This window comes from Populus euphratica, unplaced genomic scaffold (genome assembly GCF_000495115.2).
Source record: "Populus euphratica unplaced genomic scaffold, PopEup_1.0 scaffold81.1, whole genome shotgun sequence".
Lineage (NCBI taxonomy): Eukaryota > Viridiplantae > Streptophyta > Magnoliopsida > Malpighiales > Salicaceae > Populus > Populus euphratica.
The window spans coordinates 264653-282896 of NW_011499945.1; the positions used below are offsets into that span (position 1 = coordinate 264653).

At 28.2% G+C, this 18244-nt stretch overlaps 2 protein-coding genes across 2 annotated transcripts; one reads left to right on the forward strand and one right to left on the reverse strand.

Moving 5' to 3' along the window:
* Positions 1-6677: 6677 nt before the first annotated feature.
* LOC105137431 (AWPM-19-like family protein) lies at positions 6678-8151 on the forward strand. Its single transcript, XM_011043164.1, has 3 exons — positions 6678-7169; positions 7426-7603; positions 7695-8151. The coding sequence occupies exons 1-3, from the start codon at positions 7040-7042 to the stop codon at positions 7930-7932; spliced, it is 546 nt and encodes a 181-aa protein (XP_011041466.1). The 5' UTR covers positions 6678-7039; the 3' UTR covers positions 7933-8151.
* A 1253-nt stretch (positions 8152-9404) lies between these two features.
* Positions 9405-11265, reverse strand: LOC105137432 (Surfeit locus protein 6). The gene is made up of 2 exons (XM_011043165.1): positions 11173-11265; positions 9405-10678 (listed from the first exon to the last, which is right to left on the reverse strand). Exon 2 carries the CDS (start codon positions 10670-10672, stop codon positions 9629-9631), a length of 1044 nt encoding a protein of 347 aa, XP_011041467.1. The 5' UTR covers positions 10673-10678; positions 11173-11265; the 3' UTR covers positions 9405-9628.
* Positions 11266-18244: the final 6979 nt, after the last annotated feature.

Below are 18244 nucleotides of genomic sequence, written 5' to 3' on the forward strand. Positions count from 1 at the left end.
ATATATATATATATGTATTCAGTTATCTTATAATATCAATTTAAAAAGTATTTTTAACTAAATATATTAAATTATTTTTTATTTAATTTTAATTTTAATCATAATTTTAACTAAATATATATAAATATCAAATAAGCTGTAATTAAAAATAATTTATTATAAAATAATTTATTTAAATTATAATTATAAACACTAACACGATACCGATCTTACTTTTATTTAAAAAAATCAAGAAATTGTCGTTTTCTCAAAGCATCACGTTCCCCGTGAGTTTTCCTCAAGGGAATCACGTTCTCATGAATTGAAATATAAATTTTAAATTTATTAACTAAAACACCCCCGTTATTGATATCAAGGAGACCAGCATATTCTTTCTTCTTCTTTCTTATAATAATAATGATGATGATGAGAGTGGCTCGTTGATAACAAAATATTTAGTATATTACTAGTTTATTTTATTGCCCATGTTCTCGCTGGGGCTAGGACAAGGATCTTTAGAAAAGTACAAGATATAAATATATCTTAAAAAAAATTCAGCATTGTTATTATACCTGCTATAACAATTTAAATTAAAATTTAAAGACACAGAAATGATTTACCACCAGCCTAATACTAGATAACAATTTTAGGTTAAATGAAAAAATTAAAAAAATATCTATAAAATAAAAACAAAAATAACTAATAAAAAAATTCAATTGCTTTTCACATCAAGACCCTGATCCAACCCATAGGTCTGGGCTAGATTTTTTACAAGTAACATGCTGTCCACTTTTTTATTTTTTTAAAATATATTATATTCTTAACCCTCGACCTTATTTCCAACCAACACATCTCAAGTTATAAAATAATTAAAGACCTTATCTCTAACCAACACATCTCAAGTTATAAAATAATTAAAGAAATATATTAGTCTAGTTTTTTTATATATAAAAATAGTTAAATTGACCTTATAGTTATTTTACTAGTTACATGACATGTGAGATATTATAGGTTATTTTTTTGTATAAAAAATAAAAAAAAACTAATATTTAAAAATATTAGGTTATTTTTTTGTATAAAAAATATAAAAAAACTAATATTTAAAAATATTAGATTTTTCTGTAAAGTTATATCCAATAGTCTTGGGTTTGACTACAACACCTGATCTAAGAGTAATATTTATAATATTAATAATAATAATATTAAGCTTGCGTGATCCAAGTTTAAGTGAGCCTGACTACAACACTAGACCCAGGAATATTGAATATGGGTTTGGCTATAAGATCGTATTATAAAATATGATAATTGAATAGGTTAATCAAAAAGAAAAAACAACGAAGAAAAACCAACAAGAAGTGAAAAATTAATGAAAAAAATTGAATTAACTAGGTTAACCCGTAAAACATGAAATTCGCGTCATGAAAGTTTGATAACTAAATAGAAAAAAAATTGACGAGTTTATCCAAAATTAACTGGGTTAGCTCATCAAATCAAGTTAATCTGTCAAACTCAAGATATGTGTCATGAAAGTCTGATAATTAAATAAAAAGAAATTTAATATTAATAAACTAAACTAAACTAAAAAAATTAATCAAAAAAAAATTTAGGTTAACATGTCAAGGCAGTTTAACTCATCAAACCCAGTATCATTATCATAAAAATTTAATAACTAAATAAAAAAATTAAATACTAATAAACTAAATCAAATAAAAAAATTCATTAAAAAAACAAAAAAGAAGAAGAAAAAGAAAGCCCTATAATATAATACAATAATAATTATAATAATATAATATATTAATAAATGAAAGGCATGGCTTTCCCACATCTAAATATTTAATTAATTGTTAATATATATTATGTTTTTTTATATATAAAGTACACGCCATATAATTTACTAGTAAATAAATTATTTCACTTTGTAATTATAACGATAGTAACATGCACGTTTATGAGCATAATTATCTCCAAAAAATACCATGTCATAATTAGATGCTTTAAGCTTTAGGAATATTCCAAGTATAAATCAATTGAATGTTTTTATTTTTAACCAAACATAAAAATCTCAATCCATGTAATTATATTATAAGCTGTCATACTCCTGACATACTTTGTAAGATAAATGAATAAAAATATTTTTTTAATAAAAATTATTGTTGTTTTTTAGTTAGTTTGTATAATTATTATTTTTAAAAAATATAATTAGTTTAATTTAAATATATGTTTGATAAAAATTATAGTTAAAATTTATATATAAAAAAACATATAATTTTTTTTGATATATTTGTATTTAAAAGTGTGGTTACAGTTATTTTTAAAATATTTTTTACTTTGAGATATATCAAAATAAATTTTTTTTATTTTTAAAAAAATTATTTTTGATATAAATGTATAAAATTGATTTGAAAACATAAAAAAATATTAATATGAAATAAAAAAATTACAAATTTTTTAAAATATAAAACAAACAATATATTATAAAATTCAGTTAAAAAATATATAAAAATTATTTCATACCAACTACATTTAAAAATTAATTTTTTAATAAGTTTTATAATATAAAACATAATTTGTCACGTTACCAAATTTTATTTTATTTTTTCAACACAAACACAAAAATTTAAGGTGAACAAACGCGCCATAATAGTATAACTATGGTTACATCACCTTAGTTACTGCTACGATGATGACATTAGATGGTGACTACGTTGCAATAATTATTTATTAAAAAAAAACTTATATCCATAAAAAAATGAAATCTGTGTGTAATATTGATTAGTCTATCATCATCGATCAATCAGATGTCATTCAAATAGTATTATTTTCCCTTATATATATATATATATATATATATGTATATAAGCATCACGATTATCAGAGTTACTACTCCCGTTATCATTGGTGGCCCCCTTGTCTGGAGCAGTGCGTGTTGCTCGCTAGGGTCCAAGGACAGGTAAGATTAAAGCTTTGTTCGAATTATTTTTTATTTTAAAATATATTAAAATAATATATTTTATTAATATATATTAAAACAATTAGAGAACATTTAAAAAATTAATTTAAAACTAAAAAAATTCAAATTCTTTTAAAAATGTAATTAAACTACCGTATCTATATATTTTAGGCTTTTGATCCCCTAAAAACCACTCTTATTTAGCTGGTTTGAAATTTAGGAGTTTTTAGAAATGTAACACAGTTGTTTTTTAAATTATATTTTATCTAAAATATATTAAAAAATATTTTTATTTAAAAAAATATTTTTAATATTAACATATTAAAATAATTTAAAAATAAAAAGAAATATTTTTATTTTTATTTTTTTTATAAAAACCAGGTTTTAACACGGGGCGGCCTCTAAGGATCCAAAGCTCAAAAAAACACGGCAGGGTGTAGTGGTGGCGGCTTCGCATACCATTTATTTTGTAAATTTAAGTATAATTATGCAAAAACACTACTGCATATTTTACCACACGCTCACATCTCCCACCTACCCTCAAGCACGCTTGCATATTCCTAGATACCCTTTTTCTGATCGTTGAAAATGTAATTGCTAAGAATATAATATCTGTGTTTGGTTGAAAATAAAACAAAATTAATGATGTGTTTTCATCATATTTTACTAATTCATGAGTAATTTTAATAAGTTTATCATTTTAGTTTTGTTTATTTTTATGTTTTAAAAATATTTTTTAAAAAATATTTTTATTATTGTTTATTTTAAATTAATATTTTTTTATGTTTTTAAATCATTTTGATATTTTAATATTAAAAATAAAAAATATTATTTTGATATATTTATAAGTAAAAAATATTTTGAAAAACAATTACACTCGATTTAAAATATATAATTTATCAACATATTTTTTTTTTCAAAGTAATTAGGCAAAACATAAACACAGGGATAATATGTTAGTTACGTTTGGAACCAATTCAACAACATGGTACATTTTTTAAATAATTATGCACTTAATCACGTATATAATAAATTAATTATATTTAAACTCATGAGTTAAAGTGTTGGGGTAGTGATGTTATCATTGACATCTTCATTGAAGATGATTCCTCTTGTCCCACTCGCTTTACAAGGACATCACTCTACACTCCTAACTTTGAGGAAATGTGATGTCCTAACCATCTCAAATGTTTTATTATCAAGTTTTTTTTTTTTTATATATATATAAATAAATATAAATATTTTCAGCATTCAAGATCGTTTGATCGGGAAAACGTAAAATATCCCGTCTTCCGAGACTGTTTCGTAATTGTTCAAAAACTCTTTTGTTTCTCTTCATCCTAATGGGCTAAAAGTCATCTACTGTCAGTTTGAAACCAAATCATACCTGGAATTCTAAGTTGGATGTTCTAACGAGATTATTTTATTGTAGCTTGGATCTGCAAAACGTTTTATGAAAGAATCACAATTTTCTGATCTATGGAAACGGGAAAGAAAAGCCTCCGACAGGATTCACAGTCAGAGAAACAACAAATGAGAGGTTGATATTCCAGGCAATCACCATTAAAGTTATGTTAAAAATCAAGCTTATCATACCGCTAACTTTTCTACAATAATCCAAGTTTAGATTGTGTTTGTTGTTTAAATAATTTTTATGATCATGATTAAAAAAATAAGTTTTTTAAAAATATGATTAGTTGGATTTAAATATATATTTGATAAAAATTATAATTGAGGTTTATGTGTTGCTAAAAATATATAAAAAATATTTGGTTAGTTGTATTTGAAAGCGTGATTGTGATTATTTTTTAAAGTATTTTTTACTTAAAAATACATTAAAATAATTTTTTATTTTTTAAAAAATTAATTTTGATATCAGCACATCAAATTTATCTAAAAAAAGTTAACATAAAAAAAATAAAAAAATTTCAAATTTTTTTATAAACACTTTTGAAACATAAAAACAAATAAAAATTAAAAAAAATATAAAAACTGCATTTTAAACATAATTTTTTAACAGGTTATGCAATATAAAACATAATTTGATATATTACCAAATATTTTATTATATTTTTTATACGGCAAATGCAAAAATTAAAGGTAAACAAACGCTCCCTTAACCGTTGAAAAAACCGGCCATTTTTGCAGTGTAGTGTGTCCAACTGGGCTGATACCAAATTGCATTGAGTTGAGTGTAGAAGCCTGTCATGGTCTACAAAGAACTTCAACTGTCCAAACTCTATTTGGTACTTGTAGGATGATGTGTTGGCCCATCACGGAGAAGCTATCATTGTCCCTTGGAAAATATGGAATTGGTCAGCGGTTCTTCATTCACCATTTATCCAAGAAAAGATTATGAGAGACAATCCGAGTCTTTAAGATTTTGAACAACAAAGAAATATTTTTGGAATTGTAATTTTGATTTCGGAGACTAAATCATCTATTTCAATACCATGAAAATAACTGTATATCATTAAGAATGGTGATTCCAAACCTTTCTTTTTAAGGATTAATGAATATTTATAGCCCATAATGCTCACTTTTTAATGAAAAAAAAGCTTAAAAATTATATTTTTTCAATAATATTTAATATTTTTTATATGTCAAAGAGAAAAAATATATTTGTCCCATAAAAAAACATTTATAAATTATCAAAATCTCATGACATAACATGAAGCCTAAAAAGATATTAAATCAACATATATGTGAGCTTAATATTTAACTGAATTTAAGAATATCAAATTTATCAACTTGCTAAACTCATATATATTTTCACTTAATATTTTATTTAATCAAAAAAATTAAATATAATAGCTCATCTTTCATATATAATTGAGATGAATATTTAGTTGAGATAAAGAATACTAAGTTATTTGTCTCTAACTCTTTTTTTTTAACACACATATATATAACAAATCACTCTATCAACAATTTTCTATTATTCAAATTTTATTTAGAATTCATAATAATATTCTAAAAATAAATTATAATCATAAAATTTGATTTGACAGACTCTCAGTTTCATAATTATTAAAAAACTCTTTTTTTATATAATTTTTATGAGAATCGATTTACAGACTCTCAGCTTCATAATTATTAAAAAACTCGTTTTTTTTATCTCTTTTTATAATTTTTATGAGAATCAATTTGAGAAACACTGTGAATCAATTCCATTTATTTGATCAACATTGCTTAAGAGACTAATTAATTAGTTTTTGAAATTAGAAGATTTAATTCCTTTTGCAAAACTAGAGGAGATATTTTATAATTTATTTTTCATTTAATAATTTAAATCAATTTTCAATTATGTTATAAAATTTGTTGCAAAAATTCTAAGAAATCATGATATATAATAATACTTATTTAATAAATACAATTAATACAATTGATTTTTAAAAATATTTTTATTTTATTTTCTTAAAACATAATTCATAAGTGCATTGAGATAGGGAAGCTCTAAAAACATTTGCTAGCTTTTGCTTACGTGGATTTCTTTCTCGACAGGCACTCAAGGAGCAGACACAATTTCTAGTGATGTAAACCCCTTGGTTATATAAGATTTATAATTTCAACCACAAAGGTTCTTATATTCACATAATTAGAGTGGAAAAATAGGATTGCAGGAGGACTATTAATTTAACGTTCTGCTGAAAAAAATAAAAAATAAAAAATTCAAAACATATTGTAATTACTGATAGTGAAGGATGGGTTCTCTCTCTTCGACGACGACAAGATTATTCACAACAGATAGGCACCGTCTGAGTTATAAACTTCGAGATATTCCCAAGACAGGGATGGAGAAGGCTTTATGGGAAACGTAAGAGCAAAAATTGACAAGTGTCCCACCACCTGTAATCTAAAGCAAGCATGGAAGGCCTTATTGCCTTACACGTATCTTGTGCCTTTACATTTAGCTCGTCTATTTAGCTTCACGGCTAAACCCCTGACAAGGCAGCTCAAAGGAAGCAACTGCGACGAGTTTGGAGTGTAATTGCAAGAAGGATATATCAAAGTGGTGCAAAGAATCTCTCTGTATAAAGCGGGAATCTGTTTTTGTGGGCTTGAAGAGATAAGAATCGAGGCTAAAAGAAAAGGATTAGTTGAAAGGGAATGGCGCCGACGGTTGGGAGAAACATAGCAGCTCCATTGCTGTTTCTTAACCTGCTCATGTATGCTATTGCCTTGGGCTTTGCTAGTTGGTGCACTAATAGGTACATCAATGGCCAAACCAGCCACCCAAGTAAGCCTCTCTCTCTCTCTCTCTCTCATCTTTCACACAGTAGTGGCCTGAAAATACTCCAAAAGGTGTTCAGGCCACGAGTATTTAAGCTAAAGATAGGAATAACTTCATCTTTTGTTTGGTTAAACAGCCTTAATCTTCAACACGTAGGTGTGTTGGCAGTTGCTCTCTCTCATCTCTGCTTCTTCTTCATTGTTTCCTTAGTGGCTATGGTATAAACTCTTTTGTTTGGCTCGTGAAAAAAAATAATCGCCAGGCTTTGGAGGGAATGGAGCAACGCGATTCTTCCTGACCTTTGCAATATTAGCTTGTGTTGTCGGCATGGTATCCAAATTCGTTGGTGGCGCCCACATCAGGGCATGGAGGGGTGATAGTCTAGCTGCAGCAGGATCAGCTTCGCTGGTTGCCTGGGCCATCACTGCCCTAGCCTTTGGGTACGTTAATTTGACATCCTAACACAAATCTACTTGGTAGAGGCCATCAAATTAATCAATCAGTAATTTTTGCAATCTCTGTTGTTTTCAGGTTTGCATGCAAGGAGATAAACGTAGGAGGCTACAGAGGTTGGAGGCTGCGGGCAGTAGAGGCATTTATAATCATTTTGACATTTACCCAGCTTCTGTACGTCTTGTTGCTTCACGCCGGGATGTTTAGCAGCAAGTATGGACCCGGATACCGTGACACTGGCTATGGCGTTGGTGCCGGTACAGGTGAACCTATACACAAGGGCGGTGCTGTTCCTGTAGCTGGCACTAGGGTTTAATTTGAATAGCTAAATGTGCGTGTAGCATACTAGTCTCTCGGGTTATCTTCATCTCCCTGGCTGGGGCTATTCATCTGCTTTGTTTGAACTTGTTATTTTCATCTCCCTAAATTTGTAATGTGGTTATGCAAGTAAAAGGTCGTGTTGTTTTATGACTTTGTAATGAGAATGACTTTGTCCTAATGTTTTTATTTTAAAAAGAAAAGAACTAATTACACTCGTTCCTGGTGAAGTATTGAAAATCTAGTTTTGTATGCTCTCTCATCTTTTTAGAGGGAAGACACCCTCAGCGATAAAAGAAACACAACCGTCCAACCAACCAAAAACCTTACAGAAAACTCTCTAAGAAACCTCGCATGTAATTGTGATCGGTACCATTACAAACACCACCTCTCTGGCTCTGTCACTCGAGGCAGGCGCAGGACCTCAGATCGCTAAACCCCAGCAAGATATCTCACCTGGAAACGGACCTGAGAGGGCACGAAACATGTTTCTCGGTGCGGCTTTTCTTTTACCGATCACCCCAACTTCAAGATACACTCTCTTGCTTAAAAGGGATCGTCAGCAAAAATCAACCAAATAAGAAAGCCTAAACATGGGTGCGTGCATTCTTATAACATCATAGTACTTTAACCACAAGTTTTCTCAAGGAAAAGAAACAAGAAGAACAGAAACAGGTTATAAGAACATTTTGACTTCTGAAACAAGACGTGGAGTAAATGTTGCTAGAGATGTGCCAATGAAGCATATGCTTGATCATCTATCTATTACCATATTTATTAGAGGAGAAGGCTATTAACTTGAACGAGTGCTTAAGCGAGAGATAATAAACGAAAAAGAAAGAAAGATTCACTTTAACCATAAAAAAGTGAAAGAACTGTTAGGGAAAAACATTACCAGGTGAGATAGGGAGAGACTATCATTGAACATTTCTACTCCTGAGGCAGGCCACTGTACTGGTTCAGTTTGCAAATATCCAGATACCGACCGAACAAATAAAGTAGTGTTTATCGGTCAACATAGAATTACAACCTCTAACCAATATCTCAATCACAAACTGACTGCAGGTGGTTGTACAAATTAGCCACCTCCATTTAGATCCACTTTGAACTAGCCTTTCTATGAACTGTTGTGTAATACTGTAGTTTTTCTTTTCCACTTCCAACCCATGATGTTTTCAGTCTCTCTCCTCATCTCCCAAAAAAATTAATTTAAACCACCTCTCCTCACGAGCATTACAGTCAAAGTGCAGAGCTTGTGAACTCAAAAACAAACGCAGGTAAAACAACATTCTAACTAGAACAGCCATCGGATGGCAGGCTTCCAGTACGGCAACCAGGTATTCAGTCTAAAAATTGGCCAACTTATCCAAGCTTCAGACTCAAAATAATTATGCTTAGCTAAATTAACCCCTGGTCACATTCTGTTCTATCTTCTGTGTTTGTTATAAACAATTAGTAGACACTAGCAACACCAACAACATACCATGAAGGAACAATAAATGGAGCATGAAAAATGAGGCGCGGGGCGGGGGGGCATTTTATGAGCAGGGTTCCTAAATCATAACGTTCTTTTGATACCAAAACCATGCTTAATACAAAACTTTGAAAAGTGCAGGAAAAAAAGAGCGAGGATAATTGGACAAAAAAAGAGAAGGAGACTAACACAACACTACAAACTTCCGAGTTGAGGCACCTCAAGTTGAACCTTCATTGATATAACCTTGTTTAGGACCTTCAAACCCTGGTCGCATGAGCTTTTTCTCTCTCTTCTCAATCCTCCGCATCTTCTTCTGCTCAATTCTGCCAGCTATATTCTTTGATCTCTTTTGCTGTTTTTCTGCTTTCATTTTATGCTGGGTTTCAATCCTTTCCTTCCACTTCTCAGCATTCTTTTGATGCCTCTTCTCACCCTTCTTTAAGCTCTGTTTCAGAAGCTTTGGATCATCATGAACTTTAATTCCTGCAGCTCTACTTGTAGCTGCTTTCCATGAATGCTTCTTTGCGATAACACCCCCTTTCTCTGGATCTTTCTTAGCTTCTTCCAATTCTTTTGCCTTTTCAAGCTCCTTTAACTTTGAAATCTTCCTCTTCTTCTTCTTCCCATCCTCTTCTTCAGTCCCCATTTTAACATGACTAAACTTGAGCTCCTTTGTAGCTTCTTCTGCATCCTTCTCCACCCTTTCCAATGAAGTACTCGTGACATGATTCTTTTCTCCAGACCCAGATTCCCTCTTCCGTTTCTTTTGCTCAATCCCTCTCTTCTCCTTCCTCCACTTAGCTTTTTCTGAACTTCCACAATTTCTATCTCCTCGGAGCTCTTCAATTTTACGACGAAGCCGTTGCCGGAGTTCTTCATACGTGACTGATTGGTCATCATTTTCTAAACCAGACATCATTGGATTGATCTCCACTTCAACACCATCACTCTCACTGTTTGATTTTTCTTTCTCCAAATTTTGCATTAACAAATCAAGGGTTGTTGTAGAAGACTTCTCAGGGTCAAGCCGATCTTTCCTTGCTTTCTTGATGTTTTCCCTTGCTTCCTTCTTTGCTGAAGCTTTAGCACCCTTACTAAGGCCGTGAAACCATGGCTTCTCTTTCTCATCAGTTGGTAGATAGAACTTAGCAGGGATGAGTTCAATCAACTTGTCAAAAAACAATGAATTTTGATGAATGAGAGACTTAAGATCAACATCAGGACCTGATTCACCGGCAAGAATTTTCTTTTCCTTCCCCATTTCTTCCTGGAATCAAATTAAAAACAACAAAGGCAACCAACAACAATCAGCCTGGCACCAAAGAAAGTAGGTAGTAGCTAACAACTACATTCTAATTTCACTATTTCAGATCAACTCAAGAAAAGCAGACAAAATTTAGCTCCATATCATCAAGAACCAGCAACCTTAACGTTTCTCGACGTCAGAAACTCTATCGATACAATGATTAATAATTTTAATTCCTCCAGAAACATCGGCAAAAGCGGCAGAACACATTCATGACACGACAACATCTAACAACATACTTCGTAAGTAACAAGCATTCTTAAACATATGGAACAAATACAGAATCACGCATAGAACCCCTAGAGTGAATAATCAGCAAGCGCATGGACAAGATAAATGAAATGTTGAAGATTAACTCTGAAAACTACTTGTCAACAGTCAAAAACAAAACCCTGTTTATTCTTGAACAGTTAAAAAAGGAAACCCTAGATGACTGAGAGAAAGCAGAAGCTTACTGTCGCGAGGAGGAGGAGGAGGAGGAGTCAAGAATATGAAGAAACCCAAAGAACCCTAGATGATTTTATTCAGGGAGCTTAAATTGGGAAAACAAAGGCAGGCTAAGCATAGCGGGACGGATCCTTAAGACGGGCCTCTCCGGGTCAAGTTAGGCTTATAACGAAAGCTGGAGTCCATGAAAAAGCTATAACCTGAGCCCAGCTTATTCTTAATCTATAAAATATTTAAATTGTGAATCCTTCGGAGGTTTTGTAGGAGTTTTCTAATTCCAAATTAAAATTTCAAAAAAAATATTTTTTTAAACAACTCTTTTAATTTTTAATAAATAAGAGTAATTTTTATTTATCCTTTCTAATAGGACATGTTATTCCATTAATGGTCTTAATTTATTAAATATAATCCTTTATATTTTTTCCATAAAAAATCACTTTTTCAACCAAAGTACTCGTTTTTAAACATTTTTTTAATTTCTTTCAACAAATAAGAATTTGATTTTTAATAAATAAAATTTAATTTTATGTTTTATGTCTATTAATCATCTAAATTGATTGATAAAATATTCTATGATCTCTCCATAAATCTATATAATATATGCTACATGGCATAGGGATCTTGCTTGTGATCAGTCGGTTTGGATTTTGACTTATGTCACCCAAGTTTCATCCTAGCCATTGATAGATCATTACAGTTCAATCGAATGGTCGTTGCTGCTGTATGGTTGCACTCCCCATGATTTAAATTCTATTTTATTTAAAATACTTGTATATAATATTAAATATTTTTTTAACGATTAAATTAGAGAAATTGTCTGCCACGTACGGTTCAGTGATTGATTTTTTCAACTTGGGTTGCTCTCGCTTACGCTGGAATCATGGCGTTAGTAAACATCGAAGGAAGTATTTCTCATGGCTGTACATGCACTTTCCAGCTCCTTGAATTATGAAACTCAATCACCATTTCAGTGAAACCGTTATTCGGAGCAGTGGTTACATAATAAAACTGTGATTTTAAATCAATTTTTATGACGCATGTATAATTTATTTATTTTCTTCTTCTATGGTGGCTGCTCCTGCAAAATAAAAAACTGTTGAGACCAGGAAAAACCAGCCTTCAATTACTCAAAACATCATTCTGAGAAATAGTTGCATTGAAATAATTGCATGGTGGCTGCTCCTGCAAAATTTTATGTTGTTGGTAAATAATAACAAATAATAACATATATTTATATTAATAATAATAATAAATAATTGTGTTGTTAATATTCAAATAAAGTATCTAGAATTTTTATTTGGAAGATGATATGGTAATTGCTCCTATTTTATATATACACAGACCAACTTGTAAACATTAGGTATTCCTCTTATCTTTTTTAAGCTTGTTAAGAAACATTGCGAAAATTGTATAATATAATAATTTATCTTTAAACAATGCATTCCATCCTATATAAATACAAGCAATCGATTGTATTCTATTAATTATTTAAATACATATGCTAATTATAATTAGATAATTTATTATTTCCAATATATATATATATATAAAGAGGAATGTATTGATTGGTACTTGAATATACAGCATGTTAAATTATTATATTAAACCCAATATATCGATTGTATTCTATTAATTATTTAAATATACATGCTAATTATAATTAGATAATTTATCATTTCCAATATATATATATATAAAGAGGAATGTATTGATTGGTACTTGAATATACAGCATGTTAAATTATTATATTAAACCCAATATAGGTTTTTCCGTGTGAAAAAATAAAGTATGAACTACATGCACGTTAAATTCAAAATGTTATAGGTATTTATCACTTTTGTAATATAATTTTAGCTAATTATCATGTTAATTTTAAAGTTATTTTACATATTATGCACAAATAAAATCATTAATTAACATATAAACTTGTAAACAAGTTATTTAAAGTTTTAAATAGTCCATTAACAACACAAAAATGCATGTAAATAAAAACAATATTTATAAAATGCAAGAACTAATCCAAGATTATAAGTAACAAATAAAATGTTAAAACATCACACTTTTAATTATGGTTTGAGGTTTGATAATTTAAAGTTTTATTTAGTCTTTGCTTATGGTGGTTTAGATTTTGTTTTTTGTAAAATTCAGGGTTAGATTCATGTAAAAATTATGTTAATTGACATAACTATTATTGTTATTCATGGTTATGTAGGGTCTGTTCACAACTACTATTATCATTAGCAGCTGATTAAAATAATTATTAATGACAGTAATAAATATCTATAAACATTGTTATTGTTATTATTAATGATTGTTAAATAAAAACATGTTTTTCAATACCAGTTAAGTCAAAGTGTGTTATATTTTAAATATTTTTCTCTCTTGTGTTGTATCTTAAAATATGTTATCCAGCTGTTCTAATTTGATAAAAAGACCCCAGCTCTTTCATAATATTTTCTTTTGATTTACATATATTCCTTAATTATTTATAAATTAATGAATTTTAATATTTATTAAATTAATTTATTTCATTTAAAATATGAATAATTTTATGTAAACTTTGATAGTTTATAATTTACTTGGTTTTGAAATATTAAAAAAAAAAATAACTCTAACAAAATAAAAATAAAAGATATAAAATTAAATTATCTTTCAAGTAATTAGTTAGTATGTGTGTATGTGATAACAACTTTTCATGATACGACCATTTAAATTTTGGTATCATGTTGTGATAAATTTCTTTCCTATCTATATATATAAAAAAATCATTTTTAATCATCATGATTTTTTATTGACATTTTAATTTTAAAATTTAACTTAGCTTGTTCATATTAAAATAAAATTATCAAGTATTATAAAACTAAATGCAATAACCTATAAATTATTTTAATCGCACGACTACAACACCTTGTACTCTCTTTTTTTCTTTATAAACACACCTTCATTTTCTTTTCTTTTTGAGAATATATGGATCCACCTTATAAGTTACCAGATCACTCACTTAGGCTATATTGCATGTTAAATTAATTTTTTAATATAAAAAATATCAAATTATTACTAACATGTTTTTTAATATTTTTTTAATAATAAATACAAAATATAATACATATTGAATAATATTTTTTAAAAATATTGACATGGTGATATATTATATTATATGTTTTTAGAAATATTAACACGGAAACATATCATATTAACTTGTCACTTTTTTTTTAACGTAAAAAATAATTGTCTGGGTGTTATTAACAAGTTTTAAAATGTTTATTTTTTAATTATAAACTCAAAATATGATGTATGTTTAACAATATTTTTTAAAAGTATTAATATAATGACATATTGAATCGATCTTAATTAATATATCAAATATGTAATATGAATCATAAGATCATGATAACCTTGTAGAAAAAAAATCAAAATAAAATTTTAAAGGTCAATTCATAATCAACTAAATGTTAAATGAAAGAATAAAAAATAAATATACTAGATAAAAAAACTACTTGAGTTATCCTAGATTAATCTACTAAATTTACAATCTAGATTATGAGACCAGGATAATGTTTTGGAAAGTAAATTAAAAAATAGTATAAAGTTCAGTTTCTAATTAATTTAATATTGAATAATGAAATAAAAAAATTAATTAAAATAATAAAAAAAAATCAAGTTAACTCGAACTAACCTGTTAAGCTGGTGACATAGATCACGAGACCTAAAAAATCATAAAAAGTAAACAAAAAAATAAAACTCTGTTTCTAACAAGTCTAATAATGAAGGTTAATTTTTTTAAAAAAAAACTCCAAAACTGAGATAACTACACATAAAACATATTGAAAAAAAATATAAAGTTCAATTCCCAAATAACATAGTATTGAATGATGAAACTGGAGAAAAAAAAAACTAAATAAAAAATATTAAGTTGTTTGAAGTTGAAATTGAAAAAAAAAATCAATTAAAAAAAATTTAAAAAATAAAGAGTCAACTTAGGTTAACATGTTAAACGCACAATTTAGATCATGAGATCAGGACAACCTTATATATATATAAAAAAATTAAACCCAATTTTAAAAGGACCACATAAACTAAAGTTAATCCAAGTCAACTTGAAAAACTCATAATTTAAGTCATAGAATGTAAATCGAGAAAATCATATGGCTGAATTACTGACCAACTCAATATTAAAAGATGAAATTAAAAAAAAATCACCTAGAAAAAGCGATTGAAAAAAAAAATCGAGTTAGTCTGAATTAACCTGTTAAACGTGTTATATGAATTATGAGATCAAAATAAATTTATAAAAAATAAACCAAAAAAACATTATGAAGTCCTGCTAAATATTGAAAAAAAAAGGAAAAAAAATACAATAAACCGGTATACATCCCAGCATAAAAAAATAAAAAAATTATAAAGTATAATTTATAAAACAATGCAATATTAAATGATAAAAAAATATTAAAAATATTAAAAAATAATATTTTAATAAATAATGTTTCGAGAGTGTGAATACATTAATTTAGATAGATAATTTACTGTCTTGTTAATCACATGTTCCAAAAATTAATGCAAAAGTAAAAAGTGAAAAAAGTCGAAATTTTTTGTATTCACTAAGACAAAGAGTTAATGATGTGGTCATGATTGAGTTGCCCGAGTTTTAATCACCAAAAAGATTTGATTGGATCTATATTCGAAGCAATTCAACTACGAATCCAGCTCTGTTAGAACCAAGACTGTTGGGTTCCCTCTTCTCTCTTACCTTCTCCCCATCACCTTCTCCTTGTCAAACTGACGCGTGGCCCGTTTTTCCTAGTTACTGCTGCCGAGTCGCTGGATACTTTCCAGGGGGCACAAGACTACAGGACAATATTTCCATTTTTGGATTTTTATGATAATCAATTTTCTTCCATTTTTTTTAAAAATAAATTTGGATATGACATGTATTTATCCAAAAACAAATCATTAAATATTTTGAGGTACTTTTTAATATTTTATTATTGAAAATATTTATTGATTATTCAAAATATTTTATAACAAACTCTTGCTTTCATGAATACTAGAGTATCATTTGCTAAGTTGCAACAGGTGATAACATTTCATTGTTTTTTTGCAACATGGAACAAGAAGGAAAACAAAAGTGAATTGTGATGCATTTAGGGCAAGTTTAGTATTATAGTAAGAATTATTTTTTAAAATTTTATTTTGTTTTAAAATATATTAAAATAATATATATAATTTTTATTTTTTAAAATTTATTTTTAATATCAACTCATCAAAAAAATTTAAAAATATAAAAAAATTATTTCTTTAAAGATATTTTTGCATCGCAGAAATAAATAGTGACTTACATTTATGTATCCAGCTTTGGTTAAAAAAATCTGGTTGCATATCTTACTACTACTAAATAGGAACTTGTTAAAAAAAAAAAAAACTATAAAATAAAATTGCAATCTAATGGGAAAGCTGAAAAAAAAAAGAAGGTGATGGCAAGTACGAACCTGACGAAAAAAACAATAAACAAATTGTCAAATTTATTTTAAGCTGACGCGTCCCTATATCTTAGTTAGATTTTTACTAATTGGCAACGAACTTTCACAAAACTACGTTTCTGCCATCGCACTCAATAGGACATCTGTGACTTGCAACTTTTGAAAAGGTGACCACGTGTCTGCATATTAAAGAGAAGGTAGTTAAAAATATTTAAATTAGGTCCTTAATTATTTAAAATTAGTAGACTGTTACCCTAAAAAATATTGAATAAAATCAGTCTTAAAGTTCAATCAAAGTTTTCTGTTTCTCTATGCATTTTAAGAATATTTTTTAAAAAATTAATTTTTATTTTATTTTTTTATTTACTTTAAATTAATATATTTTTAATATTTTTTAATTATTTTAATATGTTAATATCAAAAATAATATTTAAAAAATAAAAAAATTACTAACATGTATTTTAATACAAAGAATTATTTAAAAAATAACAACAATTATATTTCTAGACAAACCCACAACTCCTTATACTATATTTATTTTAATGTGAAATTTTTTTTTTCTCTTTCATGTAACCATATAATATATGAATGACTTATATTTTTTAAAATATTTTCTTTTTTATTAAATTACAATTATTAAACCTAATCTAGCTAAGCAAATTAATTACATGTGGACTCGTTTTTATAGTCTACATTAAGTTTTTTATTTTAAAAAATTAATCTAGAGTTGTTCTTGTAACAAAATCATAATAATTTTTTTAACATGATATTTATTTATTTTAATCGATACGAGCTTAATTCAATCAGCAATATCTCATTAGATTTGAAATCAAATTGTAAAATTACTTTACAATCACATCACATTTAATAAATTCCATGTAAAAATCAAGTAATTCTATATCAATATAGTTGCCCTTTCAAAACACATATAAGTAATTTTCTCTAAAGGAAGAAATCCTTTAAAATTCCTGTCCTTGTCATTAAAAGGGACCAGCGTGACAATCCCATAACTAGGTTGTTGGCAGACAACTCAACCTAGCAATTGGCCGGTGCCGGGTTCCTTTTAGAGCATGGCATGCTCAACTTCTTCCATTATTCAACAATCCGATCTAGTATTTTGGCTCTATAAGGCAATCAATCTTCTCGTGGGCAAATCGCGAGCCGAGGTCGGAATTTCGAGTCTACTTTGGCATCAAATGCCACACAATAAGTTGGATTTCTCCAGCGCTGCCGGTGACCGGAAAGGTGACTGAGCAAGCATTGTTTGCCTGAAGCTAAAAGTTGTGAAAACGAATGGTCTGCATCGGGCATCGTGTTCCTAGAGCCTGGACTCCAGTACTGGCGTCACATTTAATATTATTTTCTGTCACCTCGACATGGGGGAGAAAGAAATTGAGCACATCTATGTGCATAAATTGTGTTTAAATAGTTAAGATATTTTCTCACAATATCTCCTGAGAATTAAAACAGGAATGGTGAAACAAAGGAGATAAAATAATTTAATGAACTGTGATATTTTCTGAGATTTAATGAGATGAGTGGATGATAAAGTGGATTTCAAAGGGAGCCGAATTTATTATATATCTTGAAGATCAATGGATGA

What these genes read in the sequence shown, in the direction of transcription:
- LOC105137431 (XM_011043164.1), top strand. Translation starts at nt 7,040, where the DNA reads ATGGCGCCGACGGTTGGGAGAAACATAGCAGCTCCATTGCTGTTTCTT. An exon ending in TGGCCAAACCAGCCACCCAA is followed by an intron (nt 7,170 to 7,425) that starts GTAAGCCTCTCT and finishes AATAATCGCCAG; the next exon opens with GCTTTGGAGGGAATGGAGCA. An exon ending in ATCACTGCCCTAGCCTTTGG is followed by an intron (nt 7,604 to 7,694) that starts GTACGTTAATTT and finishes TGTTGTTTTCAG; the next exon opens with GTTTGCATGCAAGGAGATAA.
- LOC105137432 (XM_011043165.1), bottom strand. Translation starts at nt 10,672, where the DNA reads ATGGGGAAGGAAAAGAAAATTCTTGCCGGTGAATCAGGTCCTGATGTT.